Source organism: Phacochoerus africanus, chromosome 15 (genome assembly GCF_016906955.1).
Source record: "Phacochoerus africanus isolate WHEZ1 chromosome 15, ROS_Pafr_v1, whole genome shotgun sequence".
Lineage (NCBI taxonomy): Eukaryota > Metazoa > Chordata > Mammalia > Artiodactyla > Suidae > Phacochoerus > Phacochoerus africanus.
The window spans coordinates 104,224,912-104,241,603 of record NC_062558.1 but is presented as its reverse complement, the minus strand read 5'-3'; the positions used below and the strand labels follow the sequence as shown (position 1 = coordinate 104,241,603).

At 37.4% G+C, this 16,692-nt stretch overlaps 1 protein-coding gene across 3 annotated transcripts in view; it reads right to left on the bottom strand.

Moving 5' to 3' along the window:
- The window catches only part of BTAF1 (B-TFIID TATA-box binding protein associated factor 1), a 112,191-nt gene that overhangs the window by 23,885 nt on the left and 71,614 nt on the right, over nt 1–16,692 (bottom strand). For all 3 annotated transcript variants that reach the window (XM_047762809.1, XM_047762810.1, XM_047762812.1), the window contains 6 exons: nt 14,052–14,478; nt 12,955–13,145; nt 10,497–10,650; nt 9,972–10,081; nt 8,367–8,568; nt 6,719–6,867 (listed from right to left, as the gene is read on the bottom strand). In XM_047762809.1, the coding sequence (XP_047618765.1) occupies nt 6,719–6,867; nt 8,367–8,568; nt 9,972–10,081; nt 10,497–10,650; nt 12,955–13,145; nt 14,052–14,478 (1,233 nt within the window). The remainder of the gene's footprint in view (nt 1–6,718; nt 6,868–8,366; nt 8,569–9,971; nt 10,082–10,496; nt 10,651–12,954; nt 13,146–14,051; nt 14,479–16,692) is intronic.

The window sequence follows — 16,692 nt, the reverse complement described above, 5'->3', positions numbered from 1 at the left end:
CCTGGCCTGGGAAATTCCACATGCCACAGGTGGGGCCATTAAAAAAAAAAAAAAGAGTTTTAGAATTAACAACTTTATCAAGTAAGAAAAAAACAAACATTTTAACACATCTAATACCATAATGACAATCATCAAAATGAGGCCTTTCTGCACTATGCTTTACAAGAAAGTAATAAATCTTCAAACATTATCCACATGGATTTTTAAATAAATGACAACCAGATATAAAGACACACACTGAGGTACATCTAACAATAATTAGGATGTATAAATATTCTTCAGCGCCAGGAACACTTCCTTTGAGTAACTTCCTCACTTCAATTCCTATAAAGTTAGCAAGTTACTAAAGGTAGGGAACTAAAGCTTTTGTCAAAACCACTGGTTGATATTCCCTGAATCCTGACAGTATATATTTCAGAAAAGTACATAATTCTTCCTACAACAGAGCAAATCAACATAAAGTAGAAAGGAGTTCCCTGGTGGCCTAGCAGGTTAAGGATCTGGCATTGCCACTGCTGTGGCTTGGGTTCGATCCCTGTCCCTGGAACTTCCACATGCCAAGGGCATGGTCAAAAAAAAAAAAAAAAAAAAAAAAAGATAAAAGTAGAACAGGAATGTACTTGAGTCACTTGTTTCTACCGCTGTTTTCAAACTTAGAGCATCTAATCTTCTATTAATCCTATTCAGTGTGTTTTATTTGTAATTATATTTTTCATCTCAAGATGTTCAATTTGATTGTTCATATATCTTCCATTTTGCCCTCATTAAACTCATGCCTTTCCTCTACCTTCTTGAATATATGGAACCTATTTTAATGTCCTTGTATACTAATTCTATTATCTGGGTCATTTCGGGGTCTGTTTCTATTGACTGACTTTTCTCCTGGTTACTGGACATACTTTCATACTTGTTCATTTTCTGATAGGTGCTAAAAACCCTAAGTCTGAATGTGTTGGGTACTGAACTTTTTGAGGTTAAATATTTTAGGGTTTTTTTTTGGGGGGGGGGATGTAGTTAAGTTACCTGAAAGCAATTTGATCCTTTTAAAGCCTGTTTTTATGCTTTGTTAATGGGGGTTCAAATCAGCCTTTTGTCAAGGCCTAATCTGGCCCCACTACTCAGGTAACATACTTCTAAGGACTATACTTGTACCCTATATGGTAGGTCTTTTGACTCAGCTTGGTGAAAACACCCATTCCTGATGCTGTGTGACCTCTGGGAATTAACTGTTCCACCTACTTCTTTCTATGAATTTGCCCCCCCAATCTCAAACATACATTCTCATTCATATGCCCAGATAAATGAATACTCAGCCTTTGCGTGGACCTCTGGAGCTTCCTTTCTGTGCAGCTACTTCCTCTCAGGCACTCTGCCTTACAAATTCTACCCATCTTGTCCTCCCCACGGTCTGAATCTTCTAGCCTCAGTTTAGGTTTCACTTCCCTGTCATATGTCTGGAAACTCACTCCAGGCAGTAAGCTAGGGGACTTCATTTGTTCCCCTTCTCTCATGTATCACTCTTCTCTGCTGCTTACTGTTTAATGTCCGAAAATCATTGTCTGATTCATTTTGTCTGGTTTTCAAGATAAGGTGGGAGGATAAATCTGTTTTTCTATATTGGCTGGAAACAAAATATGCATCACTTCTTTGTAATTTTCACATCTATCAAAGGGAATCTGGAGTTCCTTTGGTGGCACAACAGATTAAGGATCTGGCATCACCACTGCTGTGGCTCAGGTCGGAGCTGTAATGTGGGTTCAATCCCTGGCCCTGGAAATTCTGCATTCCACAGGCGCAGCCAAAAAAGGGTGGGGGGGACACACTTACAATCTTTTCTCAAACTCTAAAGTTCAAAATCTATTTTCTTTGCTAAAAGAATTCCCTGGTGGTCTAGTGGTTAAGACTTGGTACTTTCATAACTGCAGCTCAGGTTCAATTCTTGGTGTGGGAACTGAGATCCCATACCAAGCTGCTGCAAGCTATGACCAAAAATAGTAATAAGCAAGTTCCCATCATGGCTCAGCAGTAACGAATCCAACTAGCATCCATGAAGATGCGGGTTCAATCCCTGACCTCCCTCAGTGAGTTAAGGATCTGGTGTTGTCGTGAGCTGTGGTGTAGGCTGCAAAAATGGCTCGGATCCCATGTTGCTGTGGCTGTGGTGTAATCTTGCAACTGCAGCTCCGTTTCAACCCCTAGCCTGGGAACTTCTATATGCCGCAAGTGTGGCCCTAAAAAAGCAAAAATTAATAATAATAATAAAAATTTTCAAGTTCCTCTGTGGTGCAACAGGTTGAGGATCTGGTGTTCTCACCCCAAAGGTTAAGGTTGCAGCTGTGGTGTGGGTTCAATCCCTGACCTAGGAACTTCCATATGTCATGGGTGTGACCAAAAATTTTATTTTAATTAAAAAAAAAGGAATTTAGACCCTTTATCACCTCACAGTGGATCTGAGCCCTGTTTAAGGGCACTTCCATTCTAATCCACATCCCAACAGCTATAAACTGATTTTCCTAAAACATCACTTTTATCATCTACTCCTTTGCTCAAAGAACACATGATGGTTTCTCATCACTCACTGATTTCAAAGCTAAAAAGACCAAAGGGACTAAGCATAACCAATTTAGTTTATAGATAAGATGATGCAATAAAAATTAAAGGATGTGAATAAGACCAAGGAAGCAGAGGGTGGGAATCATTTGGGATGTGACACTTGGGTCTTTTGATACAGTAGTCTGGTATTTTTTTAGTTACTGTGGTAATTTTAACATCTTTTATGTGTGGGATAAATATTCACACAGAGAAACATATAAACAAATACAGTTTAATAAATTATAAAACAAACACCTTTCTAACCATTGCCTGATCAAGAAAAATAGCCCTACTATCATTCTACAAGATCCCATAAGTTTCTTCCCAGTGATAATTTCCTCTCCTTTTTTCAAGAGGTAATTATTTTACTGACTTTCATGGCAATTTCTTTCCTACTTTTCTTTATATACTTTCATCACCAAATATGCATCTCATGTAGTTCTGCCTGTTTTTCTTATGTTAAAGATTCACTAATTGTTACATATGTCTATACTTGGTTCATTCTTAGTGCCAACATAATGGTCAACAGTTAACATATCTACTCCACAGATGATGAACATGTGTGAGTGGTTTTGGACTACTATAAATAATGCTGTAATAAACTTTTTTTTGGTCTTTTTGAGGGCCACGCCTGCGGCACATGGAGGTTCCCAGGCTAGGGATCCAATCGGAGCTGTTGCTGCCAGCCTACGCCAGAGCCACAGCAACAGCAGATCTGAGCCACGTCTGCAATGTACACCACAGCTTACAGCAATGCTGGATCCTCAACCCACTGAGTGAGGCCAGGGATCGAACCCGCAACCTCATGGTTCCTAGCAGGATTCATTTCAACTGCACCACAATGGGAACTCCATGTAATAAACATTCTTGAAGATGTGTATGAATTTCTCTAGGACATATACCTAGGATGGATTTGCTGAGCCAATGCAATGGGAATCAAACTTTACCAGATAGAGCCAAACTTTTGTTTTCTTTTTCTTTCTGGCTGTGCTTGTGGGCATGTGGAAGTTCTTGAGCCTAGGATCAAACCCATGCCATAGTAGTTACCGAGGCTGCTGCAGTGACAACGCTGGATCCTTAACCCACTGAGCCACAAAAGAACTCCCCAAACTTTGATGGTAGAAATATAAAATGGTACAGTTACTCTGGGAAAATAATTTGGCAGTTTCTTAAAAAGCTACACATCATTTGACCAGTAATTCCATTCTTAAATATCTGCTCAAAAGAAATAAAAGCATAAATCCACACAAGGACTTCATAAGTGCATGTTCATAGTAGCATTACTCATAATAGCCAAAAGATGGTAATAATCCAACTTCCATCAACTGGTGAATGGAAACAAAATATGGTATCTCCATACCCTAGAGTATTACTTGGCCATATAAAGGAACTACTAAAACATAACACAAATGGATGAAGTGCCTATCTACCTATTACCTGCATTACAAAAAAATCTCTAAAAATAAGTGTTAGGGTCCTATCTCTGCCTTTTGTCCCTATCTATTTCCTATTTGGCCATATGTATTATTTCTGCCACATGAATAGACTCCAAAATTCTCCAGCTTCAGCCTTCTTACCTTTTTTCTCCATAACCCAAAAGAGATTCGTTTGCTTTCTATACTTTTTCTTTTTCTTTTCTTTTTTGTCTTTTTAGGGCCATACCAGTGGCATATGAAAGTTCTCAGGCTAGGGGTTGAATTGGAGCTGTAGCTGCAGACATACACCACAGCCACAGAAATTCCAGATCTGAGCTGCATGCTGGATCCTTAACCTACTGAGCGAGGTCAGGGATCAAACCAATGTCCTTATGAATACTATTTGGGTTCCTTACTGCGAAGCCACAACAGGAACACTGCTTTTTACACTTTTAATTACCATCTCTCGAATTTACCTTCATGTAAATGTCACAACAGAATCTTTTCCTAGATGTTACCAGAGATACTTAGGAACAACTGTATTTCTAGAATAGTTTTCAATGAATTATCTTTCTTTTAAGAACCACAGTTTTTATTTAAAACAGTGTTAAGAACTATTCATTAAATGGAGAAAATATTTCAAATGATGTGACCGACAAGGGCTTAATTTGCAAAATATACAAACAGCTCATACAACTCAACAACAACAACAAAAAATAAAAAATGGGCCGAGAAGTTCCTGCTGTGGCGCAGTGGGTTAAGGATCTGGCACTGTCTCTGCAATGGCACAGGTTCAACCTGGCCTGGCAAAGTGGGTTAAGGATCCAGCGTTGCCACAGCTGCAGCATAGGTCACAGCTCAGATTCTATCCCTTGCCTGGGAATTTTCACATGCTACAGATTGGTGAAGGAAGGAAAGGAAGGGGTGGAGGGAAGGAGGGAGGGCGAGAGGAAGGAAGGAAGGAAGGAAAGAAAAATGGGCAGAAGACCTAAATAGACATTTCTCCAGAGAAGAAATACAAATGGCCAATATGCACATGAAAAAAATGCTCATCACTAATTATTAAAGAAATGCAAATCTGGAGTTCTCATCGTGGCTCAGTGGTTAACAAATCCAACTAGTATCCATGAGGATGCAGGTTCGATCCCTGGCCTTGCTCAGTGGATTAAGGATCTGGCATTGCCCTGAGCTGTGGTGGAAGTCGTAGATGCAGCTTCGATCACACGTTGCTGCGACTGTGGCTGTGGCAAAGGCCAGCAGCTGCAGCTCCGATTTGATCCCTAGCCTGGGAACCTCCATATGCTGAGGGCATGGCCCTATAAAGACAAAAGACAAAAATAAATAAATAAACAAACAAATAAACAAATAAAAATATTAAAGAAGCAAAGTTAAAAAAAAAAGAAATGCAAATCAAAATTACAATGAGGTCCACCTGACACAAGTCAGAATGGCCATCATTAAAAAGTACAAATAACAAATGCTGGAGAGGATGTGGAGAAAAAGGAGTGCTCCTACACTGTTGGTGGGAATGTAAGGTTGGTACAGCCACTATGGAAAACAGTTTGGGGAGTTCCTGTCACGGCTCAGTGGTAACGAACCTGACTAGTGTCCAGGAGGATTCAGGTTCAATTCCTGGCCTCCCTCAGTGGGTTAAGGATCTGGGGTTGCCATGAGGTGTGGTGTAGGTCAAAGACGTGGCTCGGATCCCACGCTGCTGTGGCTGTGGTGTAGGCTGGCAGCTACAGCTCGGATTCGACCCCTAGCGTGGGAACTTCCACATACAGCGGGTGCAGCCCTAAAAAGACAAAAAAAAAAAAAAAAAAGAAAAGAAAAGAAACACAGTTTGGAAGTTCCTCAGGAAACGAAGGGTAGAGTTACCATATGATCCAGCATTTCCACTTCTGGGCATATATCCAGACAAAACTACAATTTAAAAAGATACATGCATCCCTATGTTCAGAGCAGCACTGTTCGCAATAGCGAAGACATGGAAAAAACCTAAATGTCCATCGACAGATGAATGGATAAGAAAGATGTGGTATATATACACAATGGAATACTTCTCAGCCATAAAAAAAGAACAAAATAATGCCATTTGCAGCAAAATTGATGCAACTAGAGATTATCATGCTAAGTGAAGTAAGCCAGAAAGAGAAAGACAAATACCATATGACATCACCATATGTGGAATCTAAAATGTGGCAAAGATGAACCTACCTACAAAACAAAGAGGCTCACAGACATAGAGAATAGACTTGTGGTTGCCAAGGCGGAGGGGCTTAGGGAAGGAATGCAGTGAGAAGTTGGGATTAGCAGATATAAACTATTATACATGGAGGGGATATACAACAAGATCCAACTATACAGCCAGAAAACTATATTCAATGTCCCATGATAAACGACAATGGAAAAGAATATTTAATAAAAAGGACTACATATATAAACATATATATATTTGTATAAATGAAATCACTTTGCTGTATAGCAGAAGTTAATACAACATTGCAGATCAACTATACTTTGATTTAAAAAAAAAGGCAAGTGAAAAACAAGGCAAGAAATAAGAATTACCCAGGAAAGCCTAAAATTCTTAACACTAAGTTACATATTCAAATTTTATTTTAAAACCTGAAGTGTTCTTCCAAAAGGGTTACAATTATTGTGAAATCACAGAAAACACTAAGTCCACAAATCAAGTATCTTCAACTTACCTCAAGTGGCATGAGTCTAATTAATGTTGCAAAGCACTGCGTAGCCATGAATCTTACACTGTCTGTCTGATCACTCATTCTTCCCAACACAGGCACAACTAAAAGGACAATATATGGAACAATACCAACATCCAGTTGTTCCATTACACCTGAGTAAGTTATTAAGGAAATTTCCAATTCGTTCTGAGGTAGATGTTTGTACAAACTGATACACCAAGGCTGTGACTTCTAAAATAGCTCCTCATTTTCTCAACTGTACTATGAGGGAAGAGACTGTTCCTCAAGGTCTATGATTCAATTATAACAGCATCTGCACAATGTTATTCCTTTGTAAACATTATGTAACTTTCTCATGATTAAGAATATAAAATTACGTTTTCCAAACTACACTCAGTATCTTCTAGTAATCTACAAAGGAAAATAATCTGCAAAAGAACACACACATACACACATATATATTCGTATTTAAGTAAATATAAAACTGACTTTGATGTACACTTGAAACTAACACAACACTGTAAATCAACTATACTTCAATTTAAAAAAAAAAAACAAAAAACATGTTTTCTCCTGAAGAAGGTTGGAAGAAATTTTACTAATATTTTTTTTCCATAGAGAAATTCCTATAAGTTTCTAGAATTCTCATACCAAAATAAACTGAGTTATAATGTAAGCAAGGGATCACAACTTAGCATCACTCAAAGATTAATTCCAAATTTCCCACCAGGGTCTTAACAATCCTAAACTGGACATGGCAGGCCCAGTGAGTTCAGTCTTCCTGCAATCATCAGCATTTCTGAACCAGAGTTTCTACTGATTTGATCTCCATCCATCTTTCTTGCTCTTAGAAGTATCTTTCAGGAGTTCCCGTCATGGCCCAGTGGTTAACGAATCCGACTAGGAACCATGAGGTTGTGGGTTCGGTCCCTGCCCTTGCTCAGTGGGTTAACGATCCGGCATTGCCGTGAGCTGTGGTGTAGGCTGCAGATGCGGCTCGGATCCTGCGTTGCTGTGGCTCTGGTGTAGGCCGGTGGCTACAGCTCCGATTGGACCCCTAGCCTGGGAACCTCCATATGCCGCGGGAGCGGCCCAAGAAATAGCAAAAAAAAAAAAAAAAAGAAGTATCTTTCAGGTATTTCGAATTAAAGAATGTCATTGGATGCCATCTCCTTGGTAAAAAGCTTGCCTGTATATTTCTAGTTATTTAGTATCTTTAGTCATTTTCCACCCAATTAATAATCAAAACAAACATAATATGTTCATAATACAAGGACTACCTATATAGTATCTGATTGATATTAATAAAACATTGATTATAAACCAGATAAACAGGGTAGTTACTACGTGGGTAGTTACTACGTATGTAGTTCATGAAATACATAAAATTATTTTTGCCTCTAAAAGGATCTCTTAAAACTAACAGCAATTCTTCAAACTTTCTGTGAAAGTATTTTCATAATAAAACGTAAATATAAAATGTAAATATATTTTTAATATATTATAATCTCATATTAATGCACTTCAAAATAAAAAATAGTTTTCTTTTGGAAACAAGGCAGGTTATTTATGTGCAAATGTGAATAAATTTTACTTTGGTTATCCTTTAATAAAATGAATTTCTGAATAGTTTGTCAAAATAAAAGGATACAGGCAAGTGCTTCAATTGCACCCTCTTGTTTGATATTGTCGTCAATTGCTCCCAGCCACGGAAGAACCTTCTCCAAGAAAATATTCATTGTTTCCATGGTAGCTATCTTGCTCATGACACCTACACAACGAGCAGCCATGTGCCTCACTGCAGTGCTGGGGTACTGAAGGCACATATAAAGATGAGGCAAATGCTGTACCAACTGGAAAAAAAAAAAGTTAAATCAGAATATTCATTAGGGAATCTACTGTTTAAAATATAACTATAATATTGTACACCAGAAGAAATTGTAACAACATTGTAAATCAACTATATGTCAATAAAACTTAAAAAAAAATTAGGAAGTAACAAAATAAAATACAACACAGATGGAACTTTTAAATAAATAAAAAATAAAAATTAATAAAATATAACAGCCTCTACTCAGAGGCTCTCAATATTCTAACTGACTCTAAATCCAAAAATACCTCCAATTACCTGAAAACACTGTCACATCCTCAATAAAAATTTAATCTGAATCTAAACTAAGTTATAATGCTTTTAAAAAGAAAAAAAAGGTGCAGAACTTCTCCCCTGTTCAATATTTGGTTAGGCACCAGGGAACACTCAATCCTTTCCAAAATTGTAGGGACTATATCAAAGGCACTTTGATTCTATTGAGAATGGGAAAATGATACCACACATGATCAGCCCACTCCAGATTTGGCTGAGATTAAGGGTACATTTTATTCACTGGGTTGAACAATCCTGATTTTATTCCAGGTACCTTACCTGGTAGGTATTTTAACTTCCTGACTTACCATAGCCAATATGATCACAAGAGCATGACATATCCCATTATTAAATGTCTGCTGCATGGAAGCCAGGATTAATGCTGATGAGAGCCAGGAACGTGCTCAACAGACTAGCTTACAGCTCAGCTGAATGCAAGCTCTTGATCATAGAGGGTGAGCACATACAGATGGATCCAGCCCCTCTTTACTAATGATAAATCCGTGAAATTTACAAGTAAAAGAATATGCTTTATTACCATATAAATTGAAAAAGTTCACTCTTCTCTGCTCTCCCCTAGATTCTCCCTCTTATTTTAGATATAATTAATTCTCTAGTCTATGTTCCTCCTCTGTTTCAACTTATTGGTAAGAGATATTTTAATAGTAAAAAAACAAACCAGTGTTCTGTTTTTGCCACTGACTAGTTTTATCTCAGAGAGGTAACTTCCCTTTACTATTACACTTATCTTGGGAAGAATTTTTATTACCTGTGCTCTTCCTTTTCTAGAGACCGTATTATTAAGATGGTATAGATGAACAGAGATGCAGCCACCTTTCCTGTCTACACCTGGCTTCCATATCATCAGAGCTCTGTCTCCACTGTCTTGATTCTAAGCTCCCAGACTGGGTTTTCTATCATTCATGGACCCAGCTCTGCCTCAAAGTCCCTAAGATTTGTGCTGTCAGGGAAGAAGGAATCTAGTTATAGCATATAAAAGAAAAGGCAATTAATAGGGATGACATCAAACTTGCATTTTTCAAGCCTTAAGACTTTCTAATAAGATGACTTGTTTTACTAGAAAAAAAAACTACACTTGCATTAGTTAGTTACCAAGGGATGAAGCTCAGAATCCATTGACACAGCTGCTGTTTCAAAAACTTGCAGAGAATTCACCAATTCTTGGGCAGGGCCATCTCCCTTTTCCAGGAGGGACTTTCCATCTATTAAAATATATTGATTTAAGTGCACAGCACCTTACAAGTAATTTTTAAAAATCTAGAGCCCACAAAAAGTTTTAATATTTCCCCAATTACTGTGGGAGAGTCCATTTTGCTTTATAATATAAAATGAAGTACCATGCTTTAATTTAAGTGCTAAGGTTCTACAGTTAAAGTAACTAAAAGAAGTTTAACATAACATAATCTCTCTCTCTAAATATGTAATAGAAAAAGTAAAAAGCATACAAAAATGACATAAAAATAAATTAAAACAAATGTTTTTACCAACATTCCATTTAAAAACTCACCAGCTGGTCTGGGCTAAACAGGTTATAGGCATTGCTATTTTATAAGGACATATGCAATGGATATACACAGAAATTTATTTACAACCTAACTCAGAAAAACATATACACACCAAAATTATTTATGTTGATTGTGTTCCTCAATGGACCAACCATAGCATCCCAGAGATGTGGCAACTTCACTGCCATTTCACCACCAAAATGCTTCACTATAGTTGTCAGGGCAAATTCAGCTCCTCTCCGTTGTACTAGGTAAGGCTTCTGGGCCTAAAATTAAATGTTAGTTGAAAACAATATTTCAAAAAAGTATAATGCATTTGAAATGTTATTAAAAGAACTTAGGAATTCCTGTCGTGGTGCAACAGAAACGAATCTGACTAGGAACCATGAGGTTGTGGGTTCGATCCCTGGCCTCACTCAGTGGGTTAAGGATCCAGCGTTGCTGTGAGCTGTGGTGTAGGTCGCAGACGTGGCTCGGATCTAATGCTACTGTGGCTATGGTACAGGCCAGTAGCTACAGCTCTGATTAGACCCTTAACCTGGGAACTCCCATGAGCCATGGGTGCGGCCCTAAAAAGACAAAAAAAAGAACTTAAAAGTCACCACCTAAGAATTTATGATGTTAACGTTAACCAATTAAGCAATTCCTTGTCATATTTATGACAACTATAAACATTTCTGAATAATTAACATCAACATAAAATCCCGTACTAGATTTTTTTTTTTTTTTTTTTGCTCTTCAGGGCTGCACCCACAGCATACGGAGGTTCCCAGGCTAGGGGTCAAACTGGAGCTGTAGCCGCTGGCCTACACCACAGCCACAGTAACATTAGATCCGAGCCACGTCTGTGACCTACACCACAGCTCACAGCAACACTGGATCCCTAACCCACTGAGCAAGGCCAGGGATCAAACCCACAACCTCATGGTTCCTAGTCAGATTCATTTCTGCTAAACCACAATAGGAAATCTCCGAACTAGATTTTATATCCAAAGTAAATTCTTTTGGGGGCTTAGAAATAAGGAACAGAAGAATATGTATTATTTCTAGAGACAGTTCTAAGTGATATGTTTTCTTCTTCTATCCCAAAGAAACTTACCCATTACTTAGAGAGGAGATAAGATGACCTGCCCTATTTATATTTGCTTGAAGGACAGAATATGAGCATTTGTTTAATCTAACCAAAAATTAACTTACTTAGCAGTAATTTTATAATAGCTAAGTACAAAAAAAACCTGTCCCCCTAGAAAGATACATATATATTTTTAAGTGAAGAAACTATGCAAATCATAGAAATATAAATACTGAAACTACGGTAAATTTTTGATTAACGTTATTATGAGAAAAATATAGTTAGTCAAAAAGCCTTCATTCATAGAATATTTTAAAGAAATATAGGAAGTTCCCAATGTGGCTCAGTGGTAATAAGCCCAACTAGTACCCATGAGGATACCAGTTCCATCCCTGGCCTCACTCAGTGGGTTAAGGGATCCAGCACTGCCATGAGCTGTGTGGTGTAGTTTGCAGATGAGGCCCAGATCTGATGTTCCTGTGGCTGTGGCATAGACCGGCAGCTCCAGCTCCAATTTGATCCCTAGCTTGGGAACTTCCATATGCCACAGGTGCAGCCCTAAAAAAATAAAATAAAATAAAATACAGACAATAAGCTAAGATTCTGATAAAAAAAAAAGAAACTTTAAATAGGCCTATATTTATAGAATGATATTAAACACATGTCTTTTAGCATTGACAGTTTGTTGCTGAACTCGGATAAGTTCCAATGTCTTAAAGCCAAAACAGCTATCTAGAGCATTCATTCCTTTGTTAATATGACTATAAGATTTTCAAAAATCAAACACTTTTTTTTTAGGGCCACATCTGCAGCATATGGACGTTCCCAGGCAAGGGGTCTAAGAAGAGGTACAGCTGCCAACTTACGCCAAAGTCACAACAACGCCAGATCCAAGCCACGTTTGCAAGTAACCACAGCACACGGCAATGATGTATCCTAAAAAGCCAGCAATTGAACCTGCAACCTCAAGGATACCACTCAGGTTTGTAACCCACGGAGCCACAATGGGAATTCCTTCAAACATGTTTTAATAAACAAATAAATTTAGATTTCTACCTCACATCACACCATTAATAAATTGCAAGTTGACTAAAAGATAGGTAACGATTTATTTAACACCTATAAACTTATGCTCTGAAAATCAACAGTAAATCCTAACATTAATAGGACTGAGAAAAGTTAGCTTTCACTCTTACTTAGTAGTAGTTATTGTGATAAGAGTGAATTAGCCTGTATTTATGAATGACTTACATAGCCAGTATTGAGAGGGTTTCTTGCCTAGAAAGTTAAGCTGGTAAAAATATCAAGAGACATGAGAACTTTGAAGAATTTTGCAGTTTTTCTGGATCACATTGCTGGGGTACTCCAAAAAGTTATTAGTCCTGGTTCATTCACTTGAATATAAAAATATAATTCTAGGAGCTGATATGACAATTCAGTGCTCAAACTGTACGAAACTTGTTTAAAAATCAGGATATTCAAAGAAAAAGCTATTTACCTCATCAAGTTCAACAAGGATATTTCCACTACCTCCTGCAGGAAGATCCGCTATTTGAGCTTTTACTGCTTTGGGGGTAGGACCTCGTCTACTTGTGATAGCAAAAGCAGCCTTCTGATGCCTATAGAGTGTAATTATACCCCTGTGCTTGGTGACAGTATGATGCATTCCATCTTTTTCGGAGTTGGATCCTATTAAGGAAAAAAGTTAAAGCATATATAGGTGACCAGATGCTTCTGGCGCCAACACAATTTACAACTGTCTTTTAAGTCTCAATTTTTACAGGCCAGTGATATTTTCTTTAGACAATGAAATGATAGAGAGTAAGTCAAAATTTATAACATTAAGTTAAATGCTTTGGTATTTGCATAGGACCATACTTAATACGACCAAAGTTACAGAATGTTAACAAGAAATATCACATGCAAGGATGACTATACCTTCAGAAGTATATTAATTCTTTAAAAATTAATGACTGCTTCTGGGCATTAAAAGAAACATTAAAAATACTTTAAGTTAGTTCTCTCTTTAAAAAAAAAATTTCCATAATCACTACGAATTCAGAAACATCAACCACTGCAAAATACTGCTGGCCTCACATAGCACTCAGGGAGAGTGATGAGGGAAGTTTAAGACCAAGGCATGTGAAGAAACATTGGTTCTTAAGACAAACCTACAAAGGGCAGTTACTTTCTATATAAATTTTTCAGATGAAAACAGAAAAGCTATTTATGCAATATTTGCTAAAAGTAACAGAGTCCACTTATAAGACATGTACGAAATTACAGAAACCAGAGTTTTATAGGAGAACTTTCATTCACCATTTGATACAATTAAGCTTTCTAGCCCACTTAATGAAAAGGAAGTTAAGGATTAACACCTGTCTCATAGAGATTTCAGTCATATATCAGGTCTTTTATGAATGAACACCTTATTTAAGAGGGTTGTGATTTTATAGCAATAAGTGCAAATTTTCTCAAAATGGGAAAAAGCTTCAACATAAACCAGATTTGTGCTTATATTATACCTATTAAGTAAATCTAAAGAAAATTAAATGGTTAATTATTTCTACCCCAAATGAAGGATTAGCTATATACCTTTAGAATTTTCCTGGCCACTCTGTGTTGGTACTGGACATGTGACAGAAGGAGTTAGATATGGGTCCACACAAAGTGAGCTACAGAGGTTTTTAATAATTTTTGAATTGGGACAGGGCGTCCTTGCGGTGCACTGCTGAAGTAGTTTGGCTATGCACTGAGCTGCATAGTTCTGTACCAGTGTATTCTCTTCTTTTTTAATGGTCTCCATTAATGGTTTTATAATAGGATTTAATTTCTCTGGAAGTTGCTGCAAGCTCACAACTGCACATGCAGCAAAAGTATGCACTCTCAACTGCAACACTTGCCACTCCTGGTTGGTCTCTGTAACTGTCATTTGGACCTGCTGTCGTTTACTATCTAATTGCTGTAACACTGGAGGATTTAAATCAAAAGATGATGTGACTTCATTAAAAACAGTAGTGACCTATCAAAAAGAGAAAACAAAAATCATTAATGACATCAACCCCAGCAGCCTATGAACTCCTAAAGGGTAGTCAGCAAGCTTTCTGTTTCAATTTTAAGTTTCACAATTATCTAGTACTATTTTACTATTCACTAATGTCTAAAACCTTCCAACTGAACGATATTTTATTTATTTATTTTTGTCTTTTTAGGGCTGTACCCACAGCATATGGAGGTTCCCAGGCTAGGGGTCCAATCGGAGCGATAGTCGCCAGCCTACACCACAGCCTCTGCAACATTAGATCCGAGCCGTGTCTACAACCCACACCACAGCTCACGGCAATGCTGGATCCTTAACCCACTGAGTGAGGCCAGGGATAAAACCCTCGTCCTCATGGATGTTAGTCGGGTTCATTAACCACTGAGCCACGGCGGCAACTCCTCCTCAACTATATTTTAATCTGACTTAATTTAACATTAGTGTTACATTCTTTAAGAAAGATGATCTTAGAAATTTATTATGTCTAATAAGTTTCAAAAATCACACTCAATACCCATACAGTACTTTGGTGAAATGAGAAAGCTGTAAGCAAATATAAACTGTTAAAAGAGAATTGTGCAACAGTTATCAATTCTTTACCAAGAGCTGCTTAAAGCTATCAGACTATACAAGCCCCTTAAAAGATTGTTCAAGGAGTTCTCTTGTGGTGCAACAGCTTAAGTCACTGCTGTGGCATGGATTCGATCCCTGACCCAGAAAACTACCACACGCTGCAGGTGCAGCAGTGACAACGCCAAATCCTCAACTGCTAGCTAGGCCATCAGGGAACTCCTCAATACATCTTTTTAAAACAATTTTATAAAATGTAATTCACATACAATACACCCATTTAAAGTGTATAATTTAAAAAAATAAAAAATAAAGTGTACAATTCAATGGTTATTATATTTACAGAGTTGTACAACCATCATCACAATTTTAGAACATTTTCCTCACCCTCAATTTAAAACTAAACACCCATTAGCAATCAGTCCTCATTTCCTCCCAGCCCTAAGTCAGCACTCTATCTACTTTCTATCTTTATAGGTTTGCTTATTCTGGACATTTTACTTGGATGTCATAATATAACGTGTAATCTTTTGTGACTGAATTTTTACTTAGCATAATTCTGTCAAGGTTCACTGATGTTGTATCATCTATAATTACTTCATTCCTATTTTTTTTTTCCCAAATAATATCCCACTATATGGATATACCATATTGCATCCACGCATTCTTTACTTGATGGAATGACTGGGTTGTTTCCACCTTTTAGGTATTACAAATAATGTTGCTATGAACATTAACGTGCAAGTTTTTGCGTGCATACATTTAAAAAAATTATCATTAAAGACTGTGTGATGGCTTACATAACAAAAATTATCCTCTTGTTTGATAGGTAACTGTAAGCATAAAAAGGCTCCATAAAGAGATTCAATCTGATCAATGTTGGTCAAGAAAGCCTGTAACATTAAAGAACCTAACTTTTTTTGTTTTGTTTTTGTTTGGGTTTTTTTTTTTTTTTTTTTTTTTGCTTTCTAGGGCCACACCTGCAGCATATCAAAGTTCCCAGGCTAGGGGTTGAATTGGACCTACAGCTGCTGGCCTACACCACAGCCACAGCAATGCCAGATCTGAGCTGCGTCTGCAACCTACACAGCAGCTCATGGCAATGCCACATCCCCAACCCACTAAGCAAGGCTAGGGATCGAACCCATATCCTCCTGGATAGCAGTCAGATTTGTTTCTGCTGAGCCACGACGGGAACTCCCAGAATGTAACTTTTTTAAAACATGAAAAATTCAATTTTTCAGACTTAGAAATAAGACTGATAATGCTGGTATCTCATTATGAAAAGCAAAACAGGCACACAAATAAGATCTTTTGTCATTATAAAATACCAAAGACTTTAAATGAAGCTGTATCTGCTTGACCTTGATCTGCTCCCTACAAAGGAACACGATCACATACCACTTCTAGCTTATACTCTCTATATTGCTTTGTCTGTCTGCATGTTCAAGCTCTGCATAAGATTATTAGAAACAGGGTTTCACCATTAAAAGTTTAAAATACTGTCTTAAATATACTATGCTTCTTTCAATTTTCAATGAATGATTCCAGGCAGTTTAGAAAAGCTTTTCAATTACCCCAAATTAATTCATTCATTCAATAAATATCTATTCAGTAAAACTGAAA